The 25,962-nt window shown below is 41.0% G+C and overlaps 1 protein-coding gene across 9 annotated transcripts in view; it reads right to left on the minus strand.

Annotated features, from left to right (window-relative positions):
• Positions 1–25,962, minus strand: part of KIF1B (kinesin family member 1B) — a 187,841-nt gene that overhangs the window by 100,118 nt on the left and 61,761 nt on the right. For 3 of the 9 annotated variants that reach the window (XM_033228425.1, XM_033228429.1, XM_033228430.1), the window contains exons 6-13: positions 23,952–24,130; positions 23,254–23,365; positions 19,612–19,689; positions 18,852–18,917; positions 15,464–15,539; positions 14,567–14,645; positions 12,809–12,951; positions 8,116–8,249 (exon numbers count right to left, since the gene is read on the minus strand). In XM_033228425.1, coding sequence (XP_033084316.1) covers positions 8,116–8,249; positions 12,809–12,951; positions 14,567–14,645; positions 15,464–15,539; positions 18,852–18,917; positions 19,612–19,689; positions 23,254–23,365; positions 23,952–24,130 — 867 coding nt within the window. Of the gene's footprint in view, positions 1–8,115; positions 8,328–11,813; positions 11,856–12,808; positions 12,952–14,566; positions 14,646–15,463; positions 15,540–18,109; positions 18,128–18,851; positions 18,918–19,611; positions 19,690–23,253; positions 23,366–23,951; positions 24,131–25,962 lie in introns of all 9 variants that reach the window. The other 6 variants (XM_033228421.1, XM_033228426.1, XM_033228427.1 and 3 more) reach the window with 4 other exon arrangements.

The following is a 25,962-nucleotide window of genomic DNA, read 5'->3' on the forward strand; positions in this document are numbered from 1 at the left end:
GGAGACGAAGTAAGAAAGTCAGGCCAGGCGCGGTGGCTCACGTCTGTAATCCCAGAACTTTGGGAGCCTGAGGCAGGCTGATCACAAGGTGAGGAGATCGAGACCACGGTGAAACCCCGTCTCTACTGAAAATACAAAAAATTAGCCGGGCACAGTGGCGGGCACCTGTAGTCCCAGCTACTCGGGAGGCTGAGGCAGGAGAATGGCGTGAACCCGGGAGGCAGAGCTTGCAGTGAGCTGAGATTGCGCCACTGCACTCCAGCCTGACGGACAGAGCGAGACTCCATCTCAAGAAAAAAAAAAAGAAAGTCAGATGATGACAATGAAATGATAGTAATGATGTTAATAGTATTAACAAGGAAAAGTGGCCGGGCATGGTGGCTCAAGCCTGTAATCCCAGCACTTTGGGAGGCCGAGACGGGTGGATCACGAGGTCAGGAGATCAAGACCATCCTGGCTAACGCGGTGAAACCCCGTCTCTACTAAAAATACAAAAAACTAGCCGGGCGAGGTGGCGGGCACCTGTAGTCCCAGCTACTCCGGAGGCTGAGGCAGGAGAGTGGCATAAACCCGGGAGGCGGAGCTTGTAGTGAGCTGAGATCCGGCCACTGCACTCCAGCCCGGGCGAAAGAGCAAGACTCCGTCTCAAAAAAAAAAAAAAAAACCAAGGAAAAGTGTTATATGTTATAGTTCATCAAACACTTCAATGTATGATTCATATAACAGGTCACTAAAGAAGTCTGTGGCCCCAAAACATAAATATCTACACGGAAAGGACTTGTGAGTAATACAATAAACCTTAAGTTGTCTAGTGTTTGACTTTCTGAATCTCTTGGACTTCCAGAATATTACATGATTAGATGTCACCTCAAAACAAAAAAACATAGGCTGGGCACGGTGGCTCAAGCCTGTAATCCCAGCACTTTGGGAGGCCGAGGCGGGCGGATCACGAGGTCAGGAGATCGAGACCATCCTGGCTAACACGGTGAAACCCCGTCTCTACTAAAAAAATACAAAAAATTAGCCGGGCGAGATGGCGGGCGCCTGTAGTTCCAGCTCCTCGGGAGGCTGAGGCGAGAGAATGGCGTAAACCCAGGAGGCGGAGCTTGCAGTGAGCTGAGATCCGGCCACTGCACTCCAGCCTGGGCGACAGAGCGAGACTCCGTCTCAAAAAAAAACAAAACAAAACAAAACAAAAAACATACTAAAGGCAAAGGAACACATGAAAAAAGCAAGAGTGAAGATTCAAGGCGGCAGCTGAAAGTAGTATATGAGTTTGGTGGAACAAATAGGAGGGGATGATTTAAAATAAAATTTAAAAAAAGAAAAAGAAAGATGAAGAACAACAACCAGCAGCAAAGGCAGGCAAAGAGCAAAACAGATTAAAGCAAGAACCTGGGCATCAGTAAGGTTTACATCAAGGCAGCCATGTAGGAGGTACTTTTTCAGAAAAGAGTTACACTTACAAAGTGGAAGAAGCTAGAACAAGTCTGTGGTTGGGGGTGGCAAGGTGACAAAAAACACCTGAAATGGCTCTCATTAGGCTTCAGAACACACACAGAGGCTGAAAGGCTAAACAACTACCTGAAAGGCATCTCTACAGTCCTCAGCAGAAATGATTGCCATGCAGTGCATGTGCCGCTCCACAAGTGGAGAACCAAAGTGTCATGCTAGAGGCCAGTGACCAAGACAAATCCACACAATTCCACAAGGAATGAGAAGGCCAAGGACCAAGTTTTCAATAGTTTATCTATAAAGCACCACAAAAGTTATTCAACAATCACTAAGAGTGGTGTTAAATGCTTCTGCATAAAAGTGAGCTATGACTGCACCACTACACTCCACCTGAGCAACACAGTGAGCACCTCTTTAAAAAAAGAAAATGCTGGCTGGGTATGGTGGCTCACATCTGTAATCCCAGCACTTTGGGAGGCCAAAGCAGGCAGATCATGAGGTCAGGAGATCGAGACCATCCCGGCTAACATGGTGAAAACCCGTCTCTACTAAAACTACAAAAAATTAGCCGGGCGTGGTGGTGGGTACCTGTAGTTCTAGCTACTCGGGACGCTGAGGCAGGAGAATGGCGTGAACCCCAGAGGCGGAGCTTGCAGTGAGCCGAGATTGTGCCGCTGCACTCCAGCCTTGGCTACAGAGTGAGACTCTGACTCAAAAAAAAAAAAAAAATGCTTTTGCAATGACTGTTTTTTTCCTTTTTCTTTTCCTCCCAGCCCCACCCTGCATATGATTTTAAATAGGCAAGTGTAAGACAAGCTGATGACATAACCTACATAATTTTAAGGTCTATTAAAGATAGCTGGGTAGAAATCTATACAGTCTTCTCAAAGTGAAAACCTTCAACAAACAGGACAATGGGATACACCCAACCTAACCAAGGTATCTTGACTAGTACTTATTACAGTGTGGTCCACAAACCACTGTTGATTATGGAATACAAACTGACATGAGATATTTCAAAAATATTTCTTCCTAGTTGATTACCTTCAGAAAAAGGTTATTTCAGAGTAGAGGATTATCTGGTCATATTAAAGCCACCCTATTTTGGGGCAACTGTAGAACTCACTCTAAGAAAGCAAAATTACTGTCTAGGAATCCTCTTACCATTTTGCAGCCAACTCTAATATGACTTATCTAATTTTACTTACCATCTGAAGGGTAAATCAGAACATGATCTCTTTGTAGAAAAGAGATTTAATGAGTAAGGTACAACTTTTATTTTTATTACAGTTTTCAGCTGCAATTTTGAGGTTGTCTAGAAAGCTATTTTTAAAAACTCTGAGGGAAACTTAGAGAAAATACTAACTGTGAGTCACATTAGCACAACTTCGGGGCCAAAAAAAAGCCTGTGAAATCATTTATTCTGGAACCATTCTAGAGATAAGAAAACTGGACCAAAGACAGGCGTTCAAGACCAGCTGGCTAACATGGCGAAACCCCGTCTCTACCAAAAATACAAAAATTAGCCGGGGGCAGCGGCATGTGCCTGTAGCCCCAGTTACTTGGGAGGCTGAAGCAGGAGAATCGCTTCAACCCAGAAGGCACAGGTTGCACTGAGCCAAGATGGCGCCACTGCGTTCCAACAGACCAGAGAAGCTAAGTGAGGTCACACTACTCACTGAGCCAGGTCTAGAGCTATTTGCTGACTCACTGTTCTTTCTTCAAATAAAGCACGATCAACAGGCTTTCAAGTAAATATTCTATGAAACAGTTCACCCTAAGTTAAGAAAATGTGAGGGATATTCTGTTCAAGCCTAAGTAGCAAACTTAGTATAAATAAAATAGGGAAGCCAAGTGCAAAACAGCATCTAGTCTCAGGAGCATGAACTCATTCTGCCAGCAGGTAGGCATTCTGGCGTCCAGGGCTTCCCATACCCCACTCTAGGGGCCTAATACAAGATGAACTTGAAATGTGGATTCATGGTTCAGAAATGACGGGTTGAGGAGATAAACCTTTAATCCTCCTCCCTTTGAGAAAAAAAAAATTCCAAAAAACAGAGGGACACCAGGAACTCTTCTTTAAGCTCTGAGGAATGCCAGGCTCAGGTGTCATTCACTCTTTGGTCTCACATCATATTTGTCTGCGTCTCTAGCGAGTTGTACAGCACTGGTTAATAAATTACGTTCATATAGTTAAACAATTTAATCTCTTCTTGATGATTTAGTTAAGGAAACAGAAAAATCACCAGGACAAGTCAGAAATATTTCCATGAAAAACACTTACTGCACAGAACATTTGTTGAAGCCACTGAATCACCAAGGTTTTACCGTACTGAACATAGCATGCTTCCTAAGTGGGTTCCAAATGTGGCCTTGGGTGCTTAGCGCATTTGCCCTTGCCTGCTTCTGTAATGGATATTTGTGGATATTTATAGGCTAAGTCTAAGCAACGGCACTCACAGTACTGACTGTGATGCCAGACTAATAAACACGAGAGCTATGGCTACAGCTGCATGTTTAAAACCTTATTCGACAGGAAGACCGGGCATGGTGGCTCACGCCTGTAATCCCAGCACTTTGGGAGGCCAAGGCAGGCAGATCACCTGTGGTCAGAAGTTTGAGACCAGCCTGGTCAACATGGCGAAACCCCGTTTCTACTAAAAATACAAAAATTAGCCAGGTGTGGTAGTATACACCTGTAATCCCAGTTCCTCAGAAGGCTGAGGCAGGAGAATTGCTTGAACCCAGGAGGCGGAGGTTGCAGTGAGTCAAGATCGCATCTCTGCACTCCAGCCTGGGGGACACAGCAAGACTCTGTCTCAAAAAAAAAAAAAGAGAGATTTACAATGGTGTGACGTGCATACCTAACATACGGAAAAAGGCTATTCAGTGAACAAAGCCACAGCAACATCGTGTGTAAAAACAGTATCCAATCAACTAATCTTTTTTAAAGTCAAAAAGAAACAAAGGGAAATAAAATGTTAGGAAAATGAATTAACCTCCTCTACTGCTGTTTTCCAGTATAATATTTTTCTCCTGCAGCACCATGCCTTAGGAACCCAGTTCCTAGATATTCTCAAGCATTTCTATTGTACAAACATTGCCCTGGAGCTTTGGATGAAAGATGTTATCTGCCTGCAGCATTAAAATGCAGGTTTACCCGAAAGGAATTCTCACCACTCACAAAATAAGAGCAGAACTAAGGCGCTTATGCTTCAGTGAACTACCACACTGCATTAAAAACCCAAGACAACAAAAAGCCCTAAGGAAGCTCTTTTCTTTCTAGAATAAAACTAGGGAAAACCAAAGAGTTCTTTATTTTGGCGTAAGAAATAATTAAAATAAAGAAATTTGTTTTCTGATTGAAGTAATACAGTTTTGTTTTGTCTTGCTTTAGTGGGACATAGGGAAGCTGGAGGAAGCGTTCCCCGAATAATGACAGTGTTATTCCCTAGAAATGATCTGGAAGACACTGGGTAACCTGATTCTTAAAGAGTCTGGTTAATGTCTTGACTCCTAACGTGACATTATTTTCAATTGGTCCCACTTGGCAGTTAGGGAGAAATTTCTCCTTTACATCACGATGAACGTCAAAGGAAAGGGTAATCTCAAGCGTATGCGCTAACGCTTTAATAAGCAAATAGTTACGATTTAAAATCCCCAAAGAAAAAGAACATTTTATATTAAGGACTCAGTAAGTGGGAGTTTTACTTCTCATTCCCAAGGAACTCCCTATTTCTTACTCTGGTTCTAAAAAGAGCTCTGCAAAGCCAACATGGTCACTGACGCCTATAGTGAGAAAATGTGTGGAGTCTTATCACTCCTCTTCGTTAAGGTCTTTAGTAAAATTTCAAAGTCAATTTTACCAACAGCAAAAATTACCCTGCAGCCTACAACATTTAATGGAAAGATTTCTCACTCCTTCTCCCTTTGCTAGATATTGCAGAACTTCACCACTTTCCACTTACATGTTCTGAAGGAAGAAACAAGAACATTATTTTTGTTTCTTTTTTTTTTTTTTTTTTGAGATGGAGTCTCGCTCTATTGCCCAGGCTGGAGTGCAATGGCACAATCTTAGCTCACTGTAACCTCCGCCTCCTGGGTTCAAGGGATTCTCCTACCTCAGCCTCCCAAGTGGCTGGGACTACAGATGCAAGCCGCCATGCCCAGCTAATTTTTCTATTTTTATTTATTTATTTTTTGAGACAGAGTCTCACTCTGCCGCCCAGACTGGAGTGCAATGGCGCGATCTCCAGGCCCTGCAACCTCCGCCTCTCAGGTTCAAGTGATTCTTGTGCCTCACCCTCCAAGCAGCTGGGATTACAGGCATGCGCCACTGTGCTCAACTAATTATCTTATTTTTGGTAGAGATGGGGTTTCACCATGTTGGCCAGGCTGGTCTTGAACTCCTGACCTTAAGTAATCTGCCTGCCTCAGCCTCCCAAAGTGCTGGCATTACAGGCATGAGCCACAGCGCCTGGCTTAATTTTTTTGTATTTTTAGTAGAGACAGGGTTTCACTATGTTGGCCAGGCCGCTCTTGAACTCCTGACCTCAGATGATCCGCCCACCTTGGCCTCGCAAAGTGCTGGGATTACAGGCGTGAGCCACCATGCCCAGCCTTATTTTTGTTTCTAAAGCGTGCTTTTTTTTTTGCTTTTGTTTTTGTTTTTTGGGACGGAGTCTCGCTCTGTCGTCCACACTGGAGTGCAGTGGCCGGATCTCAGCTCACTGCAAGCTCTGCCTCCCAGGTTTACGCCATTCTCCTGCCTCAGCCTCCTGAGTAGCTGGGAATACAGGCGCCCGCCACCTCGCCTGACTAGTTTTTTGTATTTTTTAGTAGAGATGGGGTTTCACCGTGTTAGCCAGGATGGTCTCGATCTCCTGACGTCGTGATCCGCCCGTCTCGGCCTCCCAAAGTGCTGGGATTACAGGCTTGAGCCACTGCGCCCGGCCAAGCATATTTTTTTGAGATAGAATCTCACTCTGTCACTCAGGCTGGAGTGCAGCAGTGTAATCATAGCTCACTGCAGCCTTAAATTCCTGGGCTAAAATGATCCTCCTGCCTCAGCCTCCCAAAGTACTGGGTTTATAGGTGTGAGCCACCATGGCCGGCCCATACTATACTTTTGAAATGAGTAAAATGTCAAGGGAAAAGGTAGGCTGATTAAGAAAGAAAAAGCAGACCCTCTTTCTTCAGATAAAATGTTTTCCAGCCTCACGTGAAAAGTAAAATAAGAGCATCTGACATATTCAATTGTCAAGCTTAATTCACTTTAGTGTTAAAGTGTTAATAGGTAAAAAGCAAGCCTTTTACCTATTAAATGTGTCACTGTTCTCTAACATCCTTGCATGAGTGGCAGTCAAGGGGAATACCGAGTGAACGTGAAGAGGACTGCTGGCTGGCAGCATGACTGCAACTTCTCAGACTCTTCAAAAGTGTTCCTTGTCCTCCCGTGTCCCCTATCCTAGCACTCTTGAACACAATGGTTAAAAGGTATGGGTCAAACTATCTTCATGGAGGTGACAAATAGGGAAATAAAAAATATTTGCTTCGAAGCAGACGATACTGTCACAGCCATCTGATGGGTGGTAGGATTCCTGCACAGCTTTCAGCACTGCTGGTGATAACTGTCTGTGCATTGAATTAACTGAGGAGTAAGAGAAGCAGTTATGAGTCAGAAAGCCCTGTTGCTCTTAACTTTCATATTCATACAGAGAGGTGAGATCGAACCTCACAGAGCCAGCAACAGGCTGGAAAATACCTCCAACAGCAAAGCTCGGAGCCATAGGCCAAATCTGCATACATGCAACACTATAGTCCTGTGACCGCATGGATACCAGTGTAGGAGGAGATAACCTTCCTGTACAGTTATCATAGGGTATCAATGTTTTCTGTGAACCTCTAGAAGATATAATTTAATAAGTATCTGAATAAACCTGGAAAAGCTACTCAAATGTTCAAACTTTTTTTTTTTCTTTTTTTGAGACAGAGTCTTGCTCTGTCACCCAGGCTGGAGTGCAGTGGCGCGATCTCGGCTCACTGCAAGCTCCGCCTCCCAGGTTCACGCCATTCTCCTGCCTCAGCCTCCCGAGTAGCTGGGACTACAGGCGCCTGCAAACACACCTGGCTAATTTTTCTTATTTTTAGTAGAGATGGGGGTCTCACTGTGTTAGCCAGGATGGTCTCAATCTCCTGACATCGTGATCCGCCCGCCTCAGCCTCCCAAAGTGCTGGGATTACAGGCGTGAGCCACCGTGCCCAGCCCAAACTTTATCTTTATTAACAGAAGCATGGCTCTATACAGAATTCCATTTTCGAATGAAATCAAATGTTTCCAAATAAATTTCTAACAAAACAATTTCACTGTAACTTGATGAACTACCCCAGAATTAATGTACACATCTATTAATCCATTACTATGCCTTGCCAGCCTATGACCTGCCCATGCACCTCTCCCAACTCTGCCTGACCATGTCAGACTCAGGCATTCTAGTGAAAAGAAATTAACTTACAAATCAGAAAATTCAATTTTCAGGACACCTCTAAGAGTCAGAGAGTTCTCCATATGCTGAATCAAAATCTTAGTGATTTTTACTCCTAGTTCTTCCTTGTGGAGCTATATAGAATACCTTGTATTCAGTCTGAACTATTACTTACCTTTAGACGTTCAATAGCTTCCTCTCCTCCAGGTGTAGACATGATCCTCTCTTGAATACTGGTCACAGACGTCAAGCCCACCTGACTATTGAGTGAGCAGGAAGATGGGGATGAAGTGAGGGACCCCATGGATGCTGTGGAAAAATGGCCAGGGCGTTGATTCTCAGAGGCTAGCAAGTACCTATGCTTATTGTTCTGAAAATCTTTCAGATCTGGGAGATAGAAAGAAGAGAAGGCAGAAAAAGTAGGGAAAAGGGAAAGAAGCAGAAGAAAAAAAGACAGGAAGGAATATTGTTGTAAGAAAGGACAGCATTAAAGCGCCAAGACAAAGACAGGCTATAATACAAACACAGGTTACAACTGTTCTAGATGGCAGTTCTAAAACATGTCTGTCTTTAATAGTGGTATCCTAGAGGTTCAGAATCATTTCTGCATTTACAAACTAAAAGATTCCAATGTAGGTTAACACTGTATCTTGCAGGGGGATAAACCAGAGCCTCAAAGGAAACTGCTTAGGCACTCTCCCTAAAAAAACCAAAATATCTTCCATTTCATCCTTCTAGTGCTCCTAGTCTACAATGTCTTCAGATTTACACTTTTTCAGTAGTTTGTAACAGTAAGGGGAAAACAATGAGCATTTATTTATCAATAATAATCCATACTGGTCTGGCTCAGTGTTTTACGTAATTCAGCAAAAATGTCCAAGAAAATGTTATGGTTAAAACAAAGTTTGTGCATTGAGTAATATGCTTTGTATGGCAACATTTCAACATGCTAAAAGGATTTTTAACATGTCTTTAAATAAAAAAGGGTAATTATAGAAATGAGAGGAATTTTGTATAAGTCCTGGTTAAAAATTCAGGACTTGCCTCAACAGGGAAGAACAATTAGCAGATGAATGAGTTTTAGTGCAGGTTCCATTCTTCGGTCAGAGCAAGCAAAAACTAAGGCCGATTATTTGTTAATTTAAGGCCCTTAATTAGCCTAACAGTACAACTGTGGGTCACTGCTAAGCCTGCTTCCTAGTATAAAATGCAAGTTTTAGGAACATACTTCCATTTACTAAGTCTCTAATAGAACGGTTAATTTTGCTTTTAAACTCAGTATTGGTAAAAGAAAAAAAAATTTAAGCCACAAACAACAAAATTCATTGATTTGCTGTTTGTACTTTCTTTCATTAGTCATCCTTCGCAAAAAGATACCAAAGGTAAACAATAAGTATTGGTGCAATCCAACTTTAAAATTAGCTCATTTTTAAATCTGAGAAATTAAAATTCATATCAAAACTAAGTAAGTTTTCCTTAAAGGAGACGAGTCAATACACACAGTTGGAAAAAATGCTAGTTAGTTCTCCCTGGGCCTACTCATCTCTACTATTTAATTAAAGCCAGTTTTTTAACTTCCCTTAAAGGCAGTGGTTGCTTCAAGACAGTTTGAAAACCACCATCTGCAAATACAGAACACAGGGAAACAAGCAAAGAGGCATCTTTTAAAAGGGGGATAGGGATTAGAGCAAAAAATTAACTATCGGGGGAAAAGACCAGGATGGACAGAGTTTAGGTCCAATGGTCACATGCAAGCCCTACAAGGAATTAAGAGAATTAAATCAAAATGGAAATTGAGAAGTAGTCAGGGCTGCTTTCCCTCAGGAATACAGAATTAAAACTTAGTCATGCATGGTGTTTCAGGAAATGCTGCAGCTGCTAAGAAAAGAGGTAGGCAACAAGCTGGCAGCAGCAACACCTTGAGCACAAAAGCAAAAAGAAGAAGGTACCTTTTCCACACCAGTATCGCTGAGCTTTGGAAATCTCAGACAGAGCTGCTGCAGTCCAAGAGTCACTTCTTTTTTTTTTTTTTTTTTTTTTTTTTTTTTTTTTTTTTGAGACAGACTCTTACTCTGCCGCCCAGGCTGGAGTGCAGTGGCTGGCTCTCAGCTCACTGCAAGCTCCGCCTCCCGGGTTCACGCCATTCTCCTGTCTCAGCCTCCCGAGTAGCTGGGACTACAGGCGTCCGCCTCGTCGCCCGGCTAGTTTTTTGTATTTTTTTTTAGTAGAGACGGGGTTTCACCGTGTTAGCCAGGATGGTCTCGATCTCCTGACCTCGTGATCCGCCCGTCTCGGCCTCCCAAAGTGCTGGGATTACAGGCTTGAGCCACCTCACCCGGCCTAGAGTCACTTCTGTATCAGGACATTATAGTGTCTTTAAGCCCTAACCTCATAACCACAGCCAGGGCTATATGTGGTTTCTCCTATGCATTTTCTCACTGTCTGCCAAGCCTCATTACATGCCTTACTGTAGAAATAACTCAGGTGGCCGGGCTCAGTGGCTCTTGCCTATAATCCCAGCACTTTGGGAGGCCAAGGCAGGAGGATCACGAGGTCAAGAGATCGAGACCATCCTGGCCGACATGGTGAAATCCCGTCTCTATTAAAAATATAAAAATAAGCTGGGCGTGGTGGTGTGTGCCTGTAGTCCCAGCTACTCGGGAGGCTAAGGCAGGAGAAATTGCTTGAACTCAGGCAGAGGAAGTTGCAGTGAGCCGAGAGCCCACCACCACACTCCAGCCTGGTGACAAAGTAAGACTCCATCTCAAAAGAAAGAAAGAAAAAAAAAGAAAAGATAAAAAAAAAGAAATAACTCAGTACGAATCTAAAAATTAACCCCAAAATCAAGATATTTTTCTTCTAAGATAACAATTTCTTGATGAATTACCTTAAAAGGGTAAGAAATAATTTCCTCACCAACTTAAGATATATATGGAGACAATAACAAGGTTCATGTGATTCTTTAAAAATGTTTGAGTCATTTTAGACACCTAAGTTATTTTAATTTGTGACTTATGAAAAGAGGAAAGGCTGGGTGTGGTGGCTCACATCTGTAATCCTAGCACTTTGGGAAGCCGAGACAGGAGGACTGCTTGAGGCCAGGGGTTCCAGACCAGCCTGGGAAACATAGCGAGACCTCCATCTCTACAAACAAAAAATCAAAAAATCAGCCAGGCGTGGTGGCAAACAACTGTAGTCTCGGATACTCAAGAGGCTGAGATGGAAAGATCACTTGAGCCCAAGAGTTCAAGCCTGCAGTGGGCCATGATCACATCATTACACTCCAGCTTGGGTGACAGAGTCAGACAGTCTCAAAAAAAAAAAAGGAAAAAATATTTATCTAATCATCTGAGGCCCAAGATATGGAGAAAAGCAACTTAGCACAAGCTCCCATGAGTCTCAGCCCAACATTTACAGAGCTCTTCAATCATAGATAGTTTTGCAGACTGAAAATGATTATTGGTAAAATGGACATAACGAAATATTTTCAGAGCCATTAACAGAATTAAAAGAGACTATATTCAAGGTGCCTAGAATAGGGCCTGGCATATTATGCACAATCAGTAAGTGCCAGTTGCTATCATCATCTGTGATTTTTGGATTTAATTTAATCACACTGGGAAAAACTGAAGAGTAGAAGCAGCAAGAGATTCTCAAGCCTTTCTACTTCACTCAAGCCACAAACTGAAATTCAGCAAAAATTAGTTTGCTAAATGAAGGGCAAAAATAGGATTATTTCTGATTCTATACTATGCTCTGTCTGGGATTTCTCTGTACGGATTGCTGGCATGCAAAGCTCATTTTAAGGCTGATCCAGCAGAGGCAGATTAGCAAGTCAGAGTACTGGAAATAACCAATATGTGAAATACACACATTTGCTTCCACTTCCAGAGTAATCATCGATCAATGGATCAACTGAAGGTAAGCAGGAGGGAAAATACGAGAAGGGTCAAAGTTCAGGTTCAGCAGTGACACAGAGAGGGAACAGAGCATTTTTTGGCATTTGGGGAGATGAGAAAGTTAATATTTAGAATATGGTATTATTTTTACAAATGGTATTCATCTAAACTCAGACTCTAATCAATAAGAAGAATTAAACCAGAAGAGGCCTTGAAAATCTTATTAGAACTTTAAGGAATATAATATTAATTTTACACTCAAAAAATAAAAATATGCTTTACTAAACCAACCTATATTCATATATGAATAATCCATTTTACTCACTTTAGAGAACTTCTGAATAAGCCATTGTATAGGCACATCATGAGATTTTTTTAAGATACATTTTAATACAACATTGTAAAACAATATTCTCTGGAAGTGTAGTTCTTGAACTTCATAGGAACTGAACTTTTCCCCTTCATATGTTCATAGACAGCAGGGGGCAATCCATCATTTTACAGGAGGAGGGGGCCATTCAAAGGAGAATCTTATCTGAAGGTAGGCTTGAATGGTGCATTTCTTGTATTACTGCCACTACACTAATCCAGAGTAACCCATGAAACAAAACCCAAAATTTCAAATAACATTTCTATGAAGTAATTAACTGCTCAGTGATAACAGGTTTAAAATTCCAAATAAACTTCATTGCTGATCTAAAACAGAATTCTAACAAAAATACTAGCGACATATTTGTGATTTAAAAACTAATTTCATGAGTTCAAATGGATAGCCTGGTATATGCTATATAAAGGAATCTAGAGATCATTTCCATTGAGTTTCTTAAGAAAAACAAAAACAAAAAACATTTTCACTACCATTTAGCTTCATCATGTTCCTTAACTTGAAGTTTATTAAATATAAGAACACTGAATAAGAAACCTGAAGAAGAAAGGATTAGATTTTGTAATGATCCTTAATTCACTTACTATCAATAATATCTCCCAGGCCCTGAGCACGAAGAAGGTCCTTCAGCCGTGTCACCTCCTCCTTTAATTCACGAACCAGTTTGGCATTGGGGTCCTCATTGATAACAGCATTGCATTTAATTTGTTTTGCACGATCTGCATATCTAGATCCAAAAAGAAAATTCATTCTTGTCATTTCTCATATGTTCTACTTCTCATAAGTAACATACTATTATTTCTAAATCAAATATCCTGAGTGTTTACATTTTATGAGCCTTGATAATAATACATCTGTATAAAGCTTTATAGTACCTATTAAAGATGAAGAAAAAGGCTCAGATGAATTTAAGTGATTTGTGCAAGATCACAATGGAAATAAATAACACCGAGAGGACTTAAACCCAACTTATGAGACTGTATAGTATTCACTCCATTATATCAAGTGTCTTTCATGGAAGAAGGGTAGAGAGTTCCAGACTAAAGTAATGAAACCTACTCATACATAAAAAATAGGCCTCAGGAGGCAGCTCACACCTGTAATCCCAACACTTTCGGGGGTCAAGTGGGGAGGATCACATGAGGTCAGGAATTTGAAACCAGCCTGAGTAACATAACAAGACCCCCGATCCCTACGAGAAATTTTTAAAAATCAGCCAGGCCTAGTGGCATGCGCCTGTAGTTTTAGCTACTTGGGAGGCTGAAGTAGGAGGATCACGCGAGCCCAGATGTCTGAGGCTGCAGTGAGCTACAACCTTGCCACTGCACTCCAGCTTAGGCCACACAGCAAAAGAGTCCATCTCAAAAACAAAAACTAAAAAACAAAAAAAACTTCTCAAGAACCTTCTGTTGTGTAATTTTTTTTTTTTTTTTTTTTTAAGAGACAGAGTCTCACTATGTTGCCTAGGCTGGCCTCAAACTCCTGTGCTCAAGTGATCCTCCTGCCTCAGCTTTCCAAATAGCTGGGACTACAGGTACACACCACTGCACCTGGCTATGTTGGTAATTTTTTAATATTGCTACATATTCCTATAATTTTTATTACTTATTATGACTTCAGCATTTCTTTTTTTTCTTTTTTCTTTTTTTTTTTTTTGAGACAGAGTCTTGCTCTGTCTCCAGGCTAGAGTGCAGTGGTGCCATCGCGGCTCACTGCAACCTCCGCCTCCCAGGTTCAAGTGATTCTCCTGCCTCAGCCTCCCGAGTAGCTAGGATTACAGGTGCATGGCACCACGCCCAGCTCATTTTTGTATTTTTAGTAAAGACAAGGTTTCACCATGTTGGCCAGGCTGGTCTGAAACTCCTGACCTCAAGTGATCCACCCACCTTGGCCTCCCAAAGTGCTGGGATTACAGGTGGGGGCCACAACGCCCAGCCGACTTCAGTATTTCTATAACAACAAACACTACAAGCAGGGTGGCACTTCTTTTTATAGAAATGAGTATTATAAGAAAATGTCACTATTATCTAAAAGTTACCCAAAAATCTCACTTGAGCAATTTAAAAATCTTTCCTATGAAAAAGTTCCTGCGTTACCTAGGAATCTGTAAGGGATAAAAAAATAAAAAGTTCATACCTTTCCCAATGAAACGGAAAACCATAAAGAGGTAAATTCTATTTATAATACAAATCACTTTTTCCCTAAGTTTTCCCTGTTATGAGAGGAAAGGAACATTATTTACATAAATAACTACCCAGACAGCATAAAAACATCCATGGTATCACAAAATGACATCTGATGGCAATGTAGTCTATGTTGCTACTGAGATCAAAAGAAAGTACCTCAGAGTGCTCAAAGTCTCATCATAGTTGATATCCGCGGGGCTCAGAGCAGCAACCATTGCAGTCCGAGAATTGCCACCTAAAAAGATTAATCATGAGTATCTCAAGTCACACTCATTTTAAAAGAAAGAAAAATTTCATGGAATGCGTCAAATCTGAGGTTGCGATCTCAAATCCTAAGATTTAATGTCAAATTTCTTTTTTTTTTTTTTTTTTGAGAGGGAGTCTCACTCTTTCACCCAGGCGGGCGGATCACCTGAGGTCAGGAGTTCAAGACGAGCCTGGCCAACATGGCGCAATCCTGTCTCTACTAAAAGTACAAAAAAGTTAGCCAGGCATGGTGGTGTGTGCCTATAATCCCAGCTACTCGGGAGGCTGAGGCAGGAGAACTGCTTGAACCCGGGTGGCGGAGGTTGCAGTGAGCCAAGATTGCACCACTGCACTCCAGCCCGGGCAAGAGAGCGAGACTCCATCTCAAAAAAAAAAACAAAAAAGTAGGAGAAGTGAATGAAGAACAGTGATTCGAAGGTCTGAAAACATCAGCAATGAGGAGGAATAAGGGTTGGCAATGTCTCATTTTGTGCACCTCAGAGGAGCATGGATTTTTGAAATAACTTTGAAGAAAGAGCAATAATCTGAAGCAGGTATGGGGAGTTGGGAAGACAATCACACAGTTCATGCCCTGAAGTAAATGAGCTATGGGAGTACACCCTGGCTTAAAACCAAGGGAATCCAACCAGCTGAAATTAGGAGTAAAAGTGAAGGCAGGCAAGGAACACTCAAGTAGTAACATGAATATCTAGAGATTATTTGTCTCCAAAACAGACATAGGACAATTAACCACAAAAGATAATCAAAGTGAAAAAGATAACTACTTTTCACCAGTGGTCAACATACCTAAATTTTCTCGAAGGAGCCAAGTAAGTACAGAATCCCTGTAGGGAATAAAATCCGTTTTCTTCTTCTTTTTACTCTATTAAAGGGAAAGGAATGGTCTTAGCATTTTTTGTTAGGGAAAAAAATTCCCAAGAAAGGCAAATCAGTCTAAAATTCCCAAGTAAATTAAATTACAGTACAACCCCAACACTGTGGAAGTTTATCATTCATAGTTTCAGTTCTTCGCAATACCAAAAACTCAGCAATAAGATAACTTTTTCATTTTACATTTTATTTTGAAAACTGTGTAACATATTCAACAGCTGAGAGAGCAGCATAATGAGCTACCATACCCAACATGCAGCTTCAACCATTATCAATACTCTGCCAATCATCTTTCAATTATCCCCAAAACACTTTTCTACAACTTTTTATTTTCCTGACCCATTCTGAAGTCAGTTGCAGACCTCATCTCCATTTACCCCTAAACACTTCAGCATATAAGAACATTGTCTTACACAGAAAACAATGACCAAGTTCAAAAAATTAACGTCAACACAATACTATTACCTAATATCCTGTCCATATCATTTTTTTCTTTTTCTTACTGTGAAGGAAAAGGTCATGTTTTAAAAAAAAAAAAAAAAAAAAAAAAGCCACAAGACCATTATCACACTTACCAAAATAAATAATAATTCCCTAACATCATCTAATACGCCATCCTCAATTTTTATTTTTGCAGAGGGGAGAATACTCATCCTGTGCATTCCAGGTTGGATGTGTTGGAACAAGTCATCTAGTTAGTGAATTTACTTGGCCAACCACCATGTCATTGGGTGGGTTGTTGCAAATCTAGCAACTCCTTTTTTTTATTTTTTTGAGACGGAATCTTGCTCTGGAGTGCAGTGGCGCCATCTAGGCTCACTGCAAGCTCCACCTCCCAGGTTCACACCATTCTCCTACCTCAGCCTCCTGAGTAGCTGGGACTACAGGTGCCCGCCACCCTGCCCGGCTAATTTTTTATATTTTTTAGTAGAGACGAGGTTTCACCGTGGTCTCAATCTCCTGACCTTGTAATCCGCCCGCCTCGGCCTCCCAAAGTGCTAGGATTACAGGCGTGAGACCCCGCGCCTGGCCAAATCTAGTAACTCTTGTAAAATAATACTCGTTTGGTCTCTTTGAAAGGAAATTATGCCAAAAATAATCCAATTATTAAAGCAAAGACTAAAAGTAAAAAGGTCTAAGAAAGTGATATGATTTGCTAATTTAGAAAGGTGAATGTTCTATTAAGTCTACTTATTCCGCTTTCTTCATGATCCTTCTTATTACCACAGGATAAAGCAAAAAGCACCAATGAAAAGGCAGTGCTGAAATGAAAAAAAAATTATATTTTCTAAAAGTAAAAATTAATGCAAATGCTTTACAAGTAACAGCTATTCAAATATATGCTGGCTGATTACTGCGTTGTGACACTTTAAGAAGCTACTAAGGGGAGGCCGGGCACAGTGGCTCATGCCTGCAATCCTGGCACTTTGGGAGGCCAAGGCGGGTGGATCACTTGAGGTCAGGAGTTCAAGATCAGCCTGGCCAACATGATGAAACCCCGTTTCTACTAAAAATACAAAAAATTAGCCAGGGGTGGTGGCAGGCGCCTGTAATCTCAGCTACTTGGGAGGCTGTGGCAGGAGAATCGCTTGAACCCGGAAGGTGGAGGTTGCAGTGAGCCGAGATCGTGCCACTGTACCTCCGCCTGGGCAACAGTGTGAGACTCGGTCTCCAAAAAAAAAAAAAAAAAAAGAAGTTACTAAGGGGAAAGGCAGGGCCTCACTGATAAACACCGCTCCAGCAAATCAGCAGTTTTAAAATCCAGTCCTGGTATAATCCAAGGTTAAGCTAAGGATGATCCTACTATCTGCACAAGCACTTTTTCTATTCAGAAAACGAGTACTACGTGGCTGGCCTCTTAGTGGCTGGTCTTGTGGGGTTTGTGTTTTTTTTTTTTTTTTTTTTTTGAGGAGGTAAGGGAGTAGGCAAGAAGCATCTCTTATCAAATACGTCCACATCATCTCATTCCACTCTACCCACAGACACATAATCCACCAATCAGAAAGTCATTTCCAATAGCAGGTTCAATTTTAGATTGCACAGACCTCAAGGGAGAATTAAGCCTTTCGGTCATTCAGATTAGTGGAACAAACTTTCATTCCACTATGTTATCCTTGAGGCCTAAAACCTCAGTTTAAAACCTGTGAACAGTTGGGACACTACGGGCATGTGCCACCGCGCCCACTTAATTTTTGTATTTTTAGTAGAGATGGGGTTTCACCATGTTGGCCAGACTGGTCTCGAACTTCTGACCTCAAATGATCCGCCCGCCTCAGCCTCCCAAAGTGCTGGGATTACAGGCATAAGCCACCATGCCCGGCATTGTTCCTTTATTCTTAATTCCTTCTCCAAAGCATATCATGTTCTATAAATTAATTTTGGTGTGAAATCTCATGATTTGTGGTCACTCTAAATTTACAGCCACTCTAAATTCCAGAGCCAGAAAACAAATGATGAAAAGATTTTTGAAGGTTCCATTCCTACTTATGTCACCATACATCCTGGTGAAGATTTAAAACATAAAAGTCAATTCTAGTTTATCTCTACCAATTCCCACCATACCTTGCTAGTGCAGTTATCCTACAGGTGAAAGCATTTAAAAGAGAAAACAAGAACACAGGATAAGCCTCCAAGTAGAAAATGAGATTTTGTTTAAATTTCATGTCATAGATTATGACTTCTCCAAGGCAAGCAGGAAAGCATTTCATAATTCTTGGCAATTAAAATGAGGTTTTAAACTAAACTAGAACACACAATGACTAATTTAAATAATGTAGGCAATGAAGCCCCTAATTAAAAAAAGAGAGTTTTTGTTTTAGCTTTACTGTTCTACCATTAAGGAGTAGGAAAAGAACAAAACTATTGGGAAAAAAACAAAACAAAACAAAAAAACCTACTACTGGCTCTCAAATCAACAGCATTCACCAAAGCCAAACTGCTCAAAATACTCCAAAAGATACTGCATCCTACTCAGAAAACATTACACAGGAAAAGAAGAGACAATAAATCGACTTGGTTTTTGTGATAGACATAAAACAAGGCTCAAAAAAATCAGTCAAACCTTAGGTGTTTGCTCTAGTTTTTACAGATCTATATTTACTTTTGTTCTCCTTAGTCTCTTTTACTTGTAGTACAAAGTCAAACTGTTTTATACCTAGTACCTTATCTGAAAAGCTCTAAAAGGAGAAAGGCAAGATTACAGAAAGGGCCACAAAAGGGCAGCCTTCATAAACAATCATAAAATATCATCAAGTATATTTGCTGAACAGACACAACTCCCCTTATAATGAAGTATAAAACTTACCACCTCAGCCAAGGCTGAAATGACTTTGCCCAGAGTTGTGAGAGACTTATTAATATTTGCTCCTTCCTAAAATAAATACCAAACATGAAAGAATGATGATGAAGAATTTCCACTACTGCCATATCATATACAACATAAAACATGATTTGCCATATGCTAGCATATTTCTTTATTATTACAAGTTCTAAAAACAACCTTTAGTCCTCAATCTGTCCTCTTCTCCACTTGATAATAACATGCTGAGACCACAGGCCTAACTGACAGTCCTAAAGTATCTTTGAGATGTTTGTGCTCCAAAAGTTTACAGATGTGTGCAGCCTTCTTCCCTCAACTCATCAACATGAAACTTCTGTTCTCACATCTGAATACTGTATATCCTATTCCCATTGCCATCTCTTAATTCCATCTAGCCAAATTCTGCCTGTTCCTTAAAATGCAATTCAACTCTCACCCTGACTATGATGTCCTCCCTAAGTATTTAGTTAGATAACTTATCCTTCCATTGAAGTTACAGATCAGGAGTCAGCAAAATTTTTCCATAAAAGGACAGATACAAATTATTTTAGGTTTTGGGGGCCATATGGTCTCTGTCACTACACTGCCATTGCAGTGCAAAAGCAGCCATAGACAATACATAAACAAATGTATGTAGCTGTGTTTCAATAAAATTTTATTTACAAAAACAGGTGGTGGCCATGGTTTGCTGTCCCATGGTACAGAACATTTATTGATCAGGCCATTTATTTGCTAAAATAAATACCTTTAATCGAGTCCCTTTGGCACCAGTTGAATCGGCTCGTTCACTTCCTGCTAGATCCACCAAGCTGATTTTACTGACCTGATAAAGAACAATAACATGGGGGCAATTCAAAAATAAGCAAGATAGCGGCGGGCAATATTTAGAGGCAGAATGCTTTTTAAAAGATTAAGGTATGGAGAAAACTAAAAGTATTAGAGCTTTTAAATACGGCACAAAAAGATCAAGACAACATCTATCAGAGTCAGGTGAAACAGCACACACAGCAGGCGCAGTGGCACACGCCTGTAGTCCCAGCTACTCGGGAAGCTCCTTTGAGCCCAGGAGTTCAAAGCTGTCTACTACACTCCAGACTGGCAACATAGAAGACCCTGTGTCTTAAAAAAATAAATTTTTTTTAATTAGAAAAAAAAGAGCAAGCACAAAATTCATAGCAATTATCACGATTCAAAAAAAGTAACTTTAGGATAAACACAACATAGTTTACTAGAGTATGTTATAAAAATAAGTAAAACTCATCAACTCATTAAATGGCATACTAAAAATGAAGCTTTAAGCAACTGGAACTCTCACATATTGCTGGTGGGAATGTAAAATGGTACAATCACTTTGGAAAACAGTTTGAGGCCGGGCGCGGTGGCTCAAGCCTGTAATCCCAGCACTTTGGGAGGCCGAGACGGGCGGATCACGAGGTCAGGAGATCGAGACCATCCTGGCTAGCACGGTGAAACCCCGTCTCTACTAAAAAAAAATACAAAAAACTAGCTGGGCGAGGTGGCGGGCGCCTGTAGTCCCAGCTACTCGGGAGGCTGAGGCTGGAGAATGGCGTAAACCCGGGAGGCGGAGCTTGCAGTGAGCTGAGATCCGGCCACTGCACTCCAGCCCGGGCAACAGAGCGAGACTCCGTCTCAAAAAAAAAAAAAAAAAAAAAAAAACAGTTTGATATTCCTTTTTTTTTTTTTTTTTTGAGACGGAGTCTCGCTCTGTCACCCTCACCCAGGCTGGAGTGCAATGGAGCGATCTTGGCTCACTGCAACCGCCACCTCCTGGGTTCAAACGACTCTCCTGCCTCAGCCTCCCGAGTAGCTGAGCTTACAGGTGCCCACCACCACGTCCAGCTAATTTTTTCTTTTTGTATTTTTAGTAGAGACGGGGTTTCGCCATGTGGACCAGGCTGGTCTCAAACTCCTGACCTCATGATCCACCCGCCTCAGCCTCCCATAGTGCTAGGATTACAGGTGTGAGTCGCCACGCCCGGACTTGACATTTCTTAAGGAGCTACAATAAGACTCAATCATCCTATTCCTAAGCATTTACCAAGAGAACAAAATCAAATGTCCACACAAAGACTTGTACACAAATGTTCACAGCAGCTTCATTTGTAATAATCAAAAACTGGGAACAGTTTAAAAGTCCATCAACAGTTGAATTAATAAACGGTGGTGTATCTGTATAATGCAATACTCATCAACAATGAAAAGGAACTACTGATAAACACAACAACATAGATGAATCTCAAAATCACTATGCTAAGTGAAAGACTCCAAACAAAAAACAGTACATACTCTATGATTCCATTTATATAAAATTCTAGAAAATGTAAACTAATATATACTGACAAAAGGCAGGTCCGAACTGCCCAGGGACTGCCGTAGAAGGGATATAGAGAAAGACTACAAACAGGTATGAGGCAACTTTTGAGAATAATAGAAATTATCATTATCTGGATTGTGGCACTAGTTTCACAGGTATACAAATATGTCAAAACCGACCAAATTTTACACTTTAAATATGTGCCATTTACTGTATACTTCAATAATACCTCAATAAAGTTGTAAAAAAATAAAGCTTCAGGAAAGTTTAGACAAAAGTATCCAAAATGGACTACCAGGAAAGCTATGATTATGGGATTAACATTAATTTTGTAGATCTGACATCATGGGAGAAGGGCAAAAAACATTTTTATATACAATGTTCTTTGCTGGCATTCAGATAAATACTAACTAATAAATAGCACTAACATTATAACCTCTGGCTAAGCAAGTTATTTGATCACCTACATAAGAATTTTGGTTTTTTTTTTTTTTTTGAGATAAAGTTTCGCTCTTATCACCCAGGCTGAAGTGCAACGGCACAACCTCAGCTCACTGCACTCTCCGCCTCCCAGGTTCAAGCGATTCTCCTGCCTCAGCCTCTGGAGTAACTGGGATTACTGGCACACACCACCATGACCAACTAATTTTTTGTATTTTTAGTAGAGACTGGGTTTCACCACGTTGACCAGGCTGGTCTCGAACTCCTGACCTCAGGTGATCCTCCCGCCTCAAACTCCCAAAGTGCTTGGATTACAAGTGTGAGCCACGGTGCCCAGCAGGAGTTTTTTGGTTTTTGTTTTTCTTTTTGAGACAGAGTCTCGCTCTGTCACCCATGCTGGAGTGCGATGGCACGATCTCGGCTGACTGCAACCTCTGCCTCCCGGGTTCAAGTGATTCTCCTGCCTCAGCCTCTTGAACAGCTGGGACCACAGGCATGCACCACCACGCCCAGCCAATTTTTTTGTATTTTTAGTAGAGACAAGGTTTCACCATGCTGGCCAGGCTGGTCCTGAACTCCTGACCTCCTGATCCGCCCACCTTGGCCTCCCAAAGTGCTGGGATTACAGGCGTGAGCCACTGTGCCCAGCCTAGCAGGAGTATATTTTTAAAAATCATTTTCAGCTAGAAATAAGTCAACAAATAAAAGGTGATTCTAATAATTGGTGACAGTGGTATCTAAAGTACTCATTTTATAAGGCAAAGGTTCTTTTATAATTGCCAGTACAATAAACCTAACTTCAAGTTTAAAAATCCAGTTGCATCCTTCTTAGGAACGTAGATAGAGTAGTATTTAACATAAATTTTTTATTACTAACAATAAGATTGATATTACTGAGTGGCTACTCTGTGCCAGACATTATTGTATGCACTTAACCTATATTAACATGTAATTCTTTTAACAATCCTATCAGGCTGTTATGGATGGGGAAACTGAGGAACAAAGAGGTTAAGTAGTTTGCGCAAAGTAACATAGCTGAAGAGTGGCAGAATAAGAATTCAAAGCAACAATCTAACTCTAAAGTCTGTGACATTTAACCACTATAGAAAATGAAAAATCAATAAGCAAGAAAGGTATCTGAAGAACATCAGAACTGTTGTGGAGTTACTTTCCAGGAATAAAACATATAATTTGCTTAAACATTTAATCCCACTATAACAGCATCATAGCTCAAAAAAAAAAAAAAAAATACACATACCAAAGGCAACTAACATGGTAATAATAAAAAGGTTCAGTCAAGAAGAAGAAAAGAAAGAACTTTCTCCCATAAGACTGCTTAAATGTCTTGTATCGAGTAGTTTTTGAGACCCAAACTCCTGGATTGTTTTTTTCCTAACTCTATTCTCTATCTTGCAACTTCATTTAAGAATCTACACAGAAAACTGGTGTAGGGCGGAAGAAAAATGATAAGCAGAGGCTATAAAACACCCTCCATCAAGTAAAAGAGCACCCCCAACACTCCGCCTTCCACAAAAAGCAGGGAGCAACAAAAGGGACTTCTCAAAATCTCTATCCTTCACAACTCAGACCTACAGACCGAAGCTCTCCTACCTTCTCAGTGGAAAGGTTGGTCTCAGCATCGTGTTTCTTCTGGGTGAAAACAATCGTAAACACAGCGTGGGAACGGCTACTTGTTTCATTCATGTTCGTAGCTGCCACTGTCCTAAATAAACATAAAGGTGACCACGTGACAATGGAATTCTTAGATGAGAGTTGAAATGGACAGCAGGCTCCACATTATAAGCATAACAATCACAAGCAACAGTCTTACACTTATTCACAGATTGCAAGACTGTCACTTACACAACTGCTCTCAATACTGCCTTATTTGTGAGCCCATCAAGTTCCAAAGGCACCCCATCAGAATCATTTTTCATACTCCAGCTATCCCTTTAGAAACCAATGAAGCATTTAATTTTTATTCTTTATTGGTGCTCATTTATTCCAGAATCAATTACTACCATAGCCACATATATACATGGTAACTAACATTTTACCATGACTTGATGAAAACCTAAGAGTTAAATTTAACCAGAGCTCTAACATGTTTCAGTAATGCACTGTTTAGATGGAAGAAAGATACTTAACCCAACACGGTGAAGCCCTGTTACAGCACAGTCAAAGGATCAGACGACTCTACAATAAAAGCAACTTTCACAGCTATAAGTGTGGCTTCAAACCCTTAACTGGGAAAAAAGGACCTCAAAAGGTGCCAAAGACTTCAGTCATTACTCTATTTCCCACCATACCTGGCTTTGTTCCCAGCATCCATGAGGTCAGCAATGTCTGTGTAGGAAGTAACTGCCAACTTGGACAGATCCTCCACATAGGGTCCAAGAAGTGGGTGTTCACGCACACGCAAATTACCCTTGTTTTTTGGATTCAGCAAATCTCGTACTCTCTCACAGTAAATTTCCATGTAGCTCACCTATGAACAAATTAGCAAAGTGAATTCGAGAGAAAAAGGAATCACATACAGAGGCCGGGTGCGGTGGCTCACGCCTGTAATCCCAACACTTTGGGAGGCCAAGGAGGGTGGATCACTTGAGATCACTCGAACTAGGAGTTCGAGACCAGCCTGGCCAACATGGTGAAATCCCGTCTCTACCAAAAATACAAAAAGGAGTCAGGTGTGGTGGCGCATGCCTGTAGTCTCAGCTACTCAGCAGGCTAAGGCAGGAGAAATCACCTGTACCTGGGAGGTGGAGGTTGGAGTGAGCTGAGATCACGCCACTGCACTTCAGCCTGGGTGACAGAGTGAGACTCTGTCTTAAAAAAAAAAAAAAAAGAAAAGAAAAGAAAAAGAAAACAAAAGAAATCACATACAGAAAAAAATTTTTAAACTTTTATTAAAAGTTCTAAAATTAGAGATCAGCAACCTTTATAAAGTTAAATCCCATAACCCTAGGCCCTTTTATTCTATTAACAACATACACAGATCGTCACACTGCATAGGGTAGAACCAGCCTTCAGACTTTCTCTGTAAGGGAGAGGTAAACAAATTATCTTTGGAATGTAGTGACTGCTAAAAGATATTTGAGAAGCAATTTATCAGTTATCAATGTTTTTTAAAATGTATACTGTTGTCAGTAACTGGGATTTGCATTGAGGTTACTCCAAGAACTTGGAAATAAGACTTCTATTAGAGTTAAAACCAAGGAACAATATCAATATTACAGAGCAGAGAAGACAAAACAGACAGGTGATGTTAATTCTTTAAGGCTCACCAGACTGTTAACTATGGACAATGTATCCACCAGAAGGGATGAGGGTTGACCAGCATGAAAGCTGGTGGTGGCAGGACCTATCCAAGATTTGTGAGGCAGAAAGAAGCCTCAGACAACACCTTCATAAATTCTTGTCTCATTGGCAGGACCATTCGATCATGGTGATTAATGCATAGCTATCATTTCTTAACCTGGGGCAATTAAACACGTATCTAAGCAACTCCTCTCCCTCTAATTCCATGCACACCAAACAACCAACAGGGTTCCAACAGAAAGGTCTGTCCACAGAAAGATAATATATTAAATAGTCTTGCAAATGGCTTGAGTGTTCTAGCCTTAGTAATAGTTATTTCTCATGGGAAAGTTAACAAACCAACAAGCTGGTTTCATAATATCAGTCAAATGAGCTTTACTCAAGTCTTAACTTTTAAGGAGAGTCCTTTTCTTGATGAATCTACAAAATCAGACTTCTAAGCAAACAAGGCTCTGAACTAGGGTAAATTCATCACAATAGGCCACATTATGATGCTACCCAGGAAACAGATCCTTCTGTATCATGGAGCTATTCAAGATTATACTACAGCTCCTGCATTTTTAAACTTTAAATGTCTATGGACACATTTTCAGAGTATCTGAAATGGAACCTTAATTCCATTTCTATTGCCGTTTTCTTTCATTCAGTCTCTAACTACTGTGTTTTATTTTTATTTTTATATATTTTTTGAGACTGTATCTTACTCTGTCACCCAGGCTAGAGTGCAGTGGCTCAAACACGGCTCACTGCAGCCTCGACTTCCTGGGCTTAAGCAATCCTCCTGCCTTAGTTACTGGAGTAACTGGGACTACAGGCACATAACACCACACCTAGCTAATTAAAAAACATTTTTTTTGCAGAGACACGGTCTCACCGTGTTGCCCAGGCTGGTCTTGAACTCCTGGGCTCAAGCAATCCTCCCATCTCAGCCTCCCAAAGTGCAGGGATTACAGGCGTGAGCCACCGCACCCGGCCTTATTTTGTATTTTAAAATCAGTT

The sequence above is a fragment of the Trachypithecus francoisi genome, unplaced genomic scaffold (genome assembly GCF_009764315.1).
Source record: "Trachypithecus francoisi isolate TF-2019V2 unplaced genomic scaffold, Tfra_2.0 Lachesis_group12, whole genome shotgun sequence".
Taxonomy (NCBI): Eukaryota; Metazoa; Chordata; class Mammalia; order Primates; family Cercopithecidae; genus Trachypithecus; species Trachypithecus francoisi.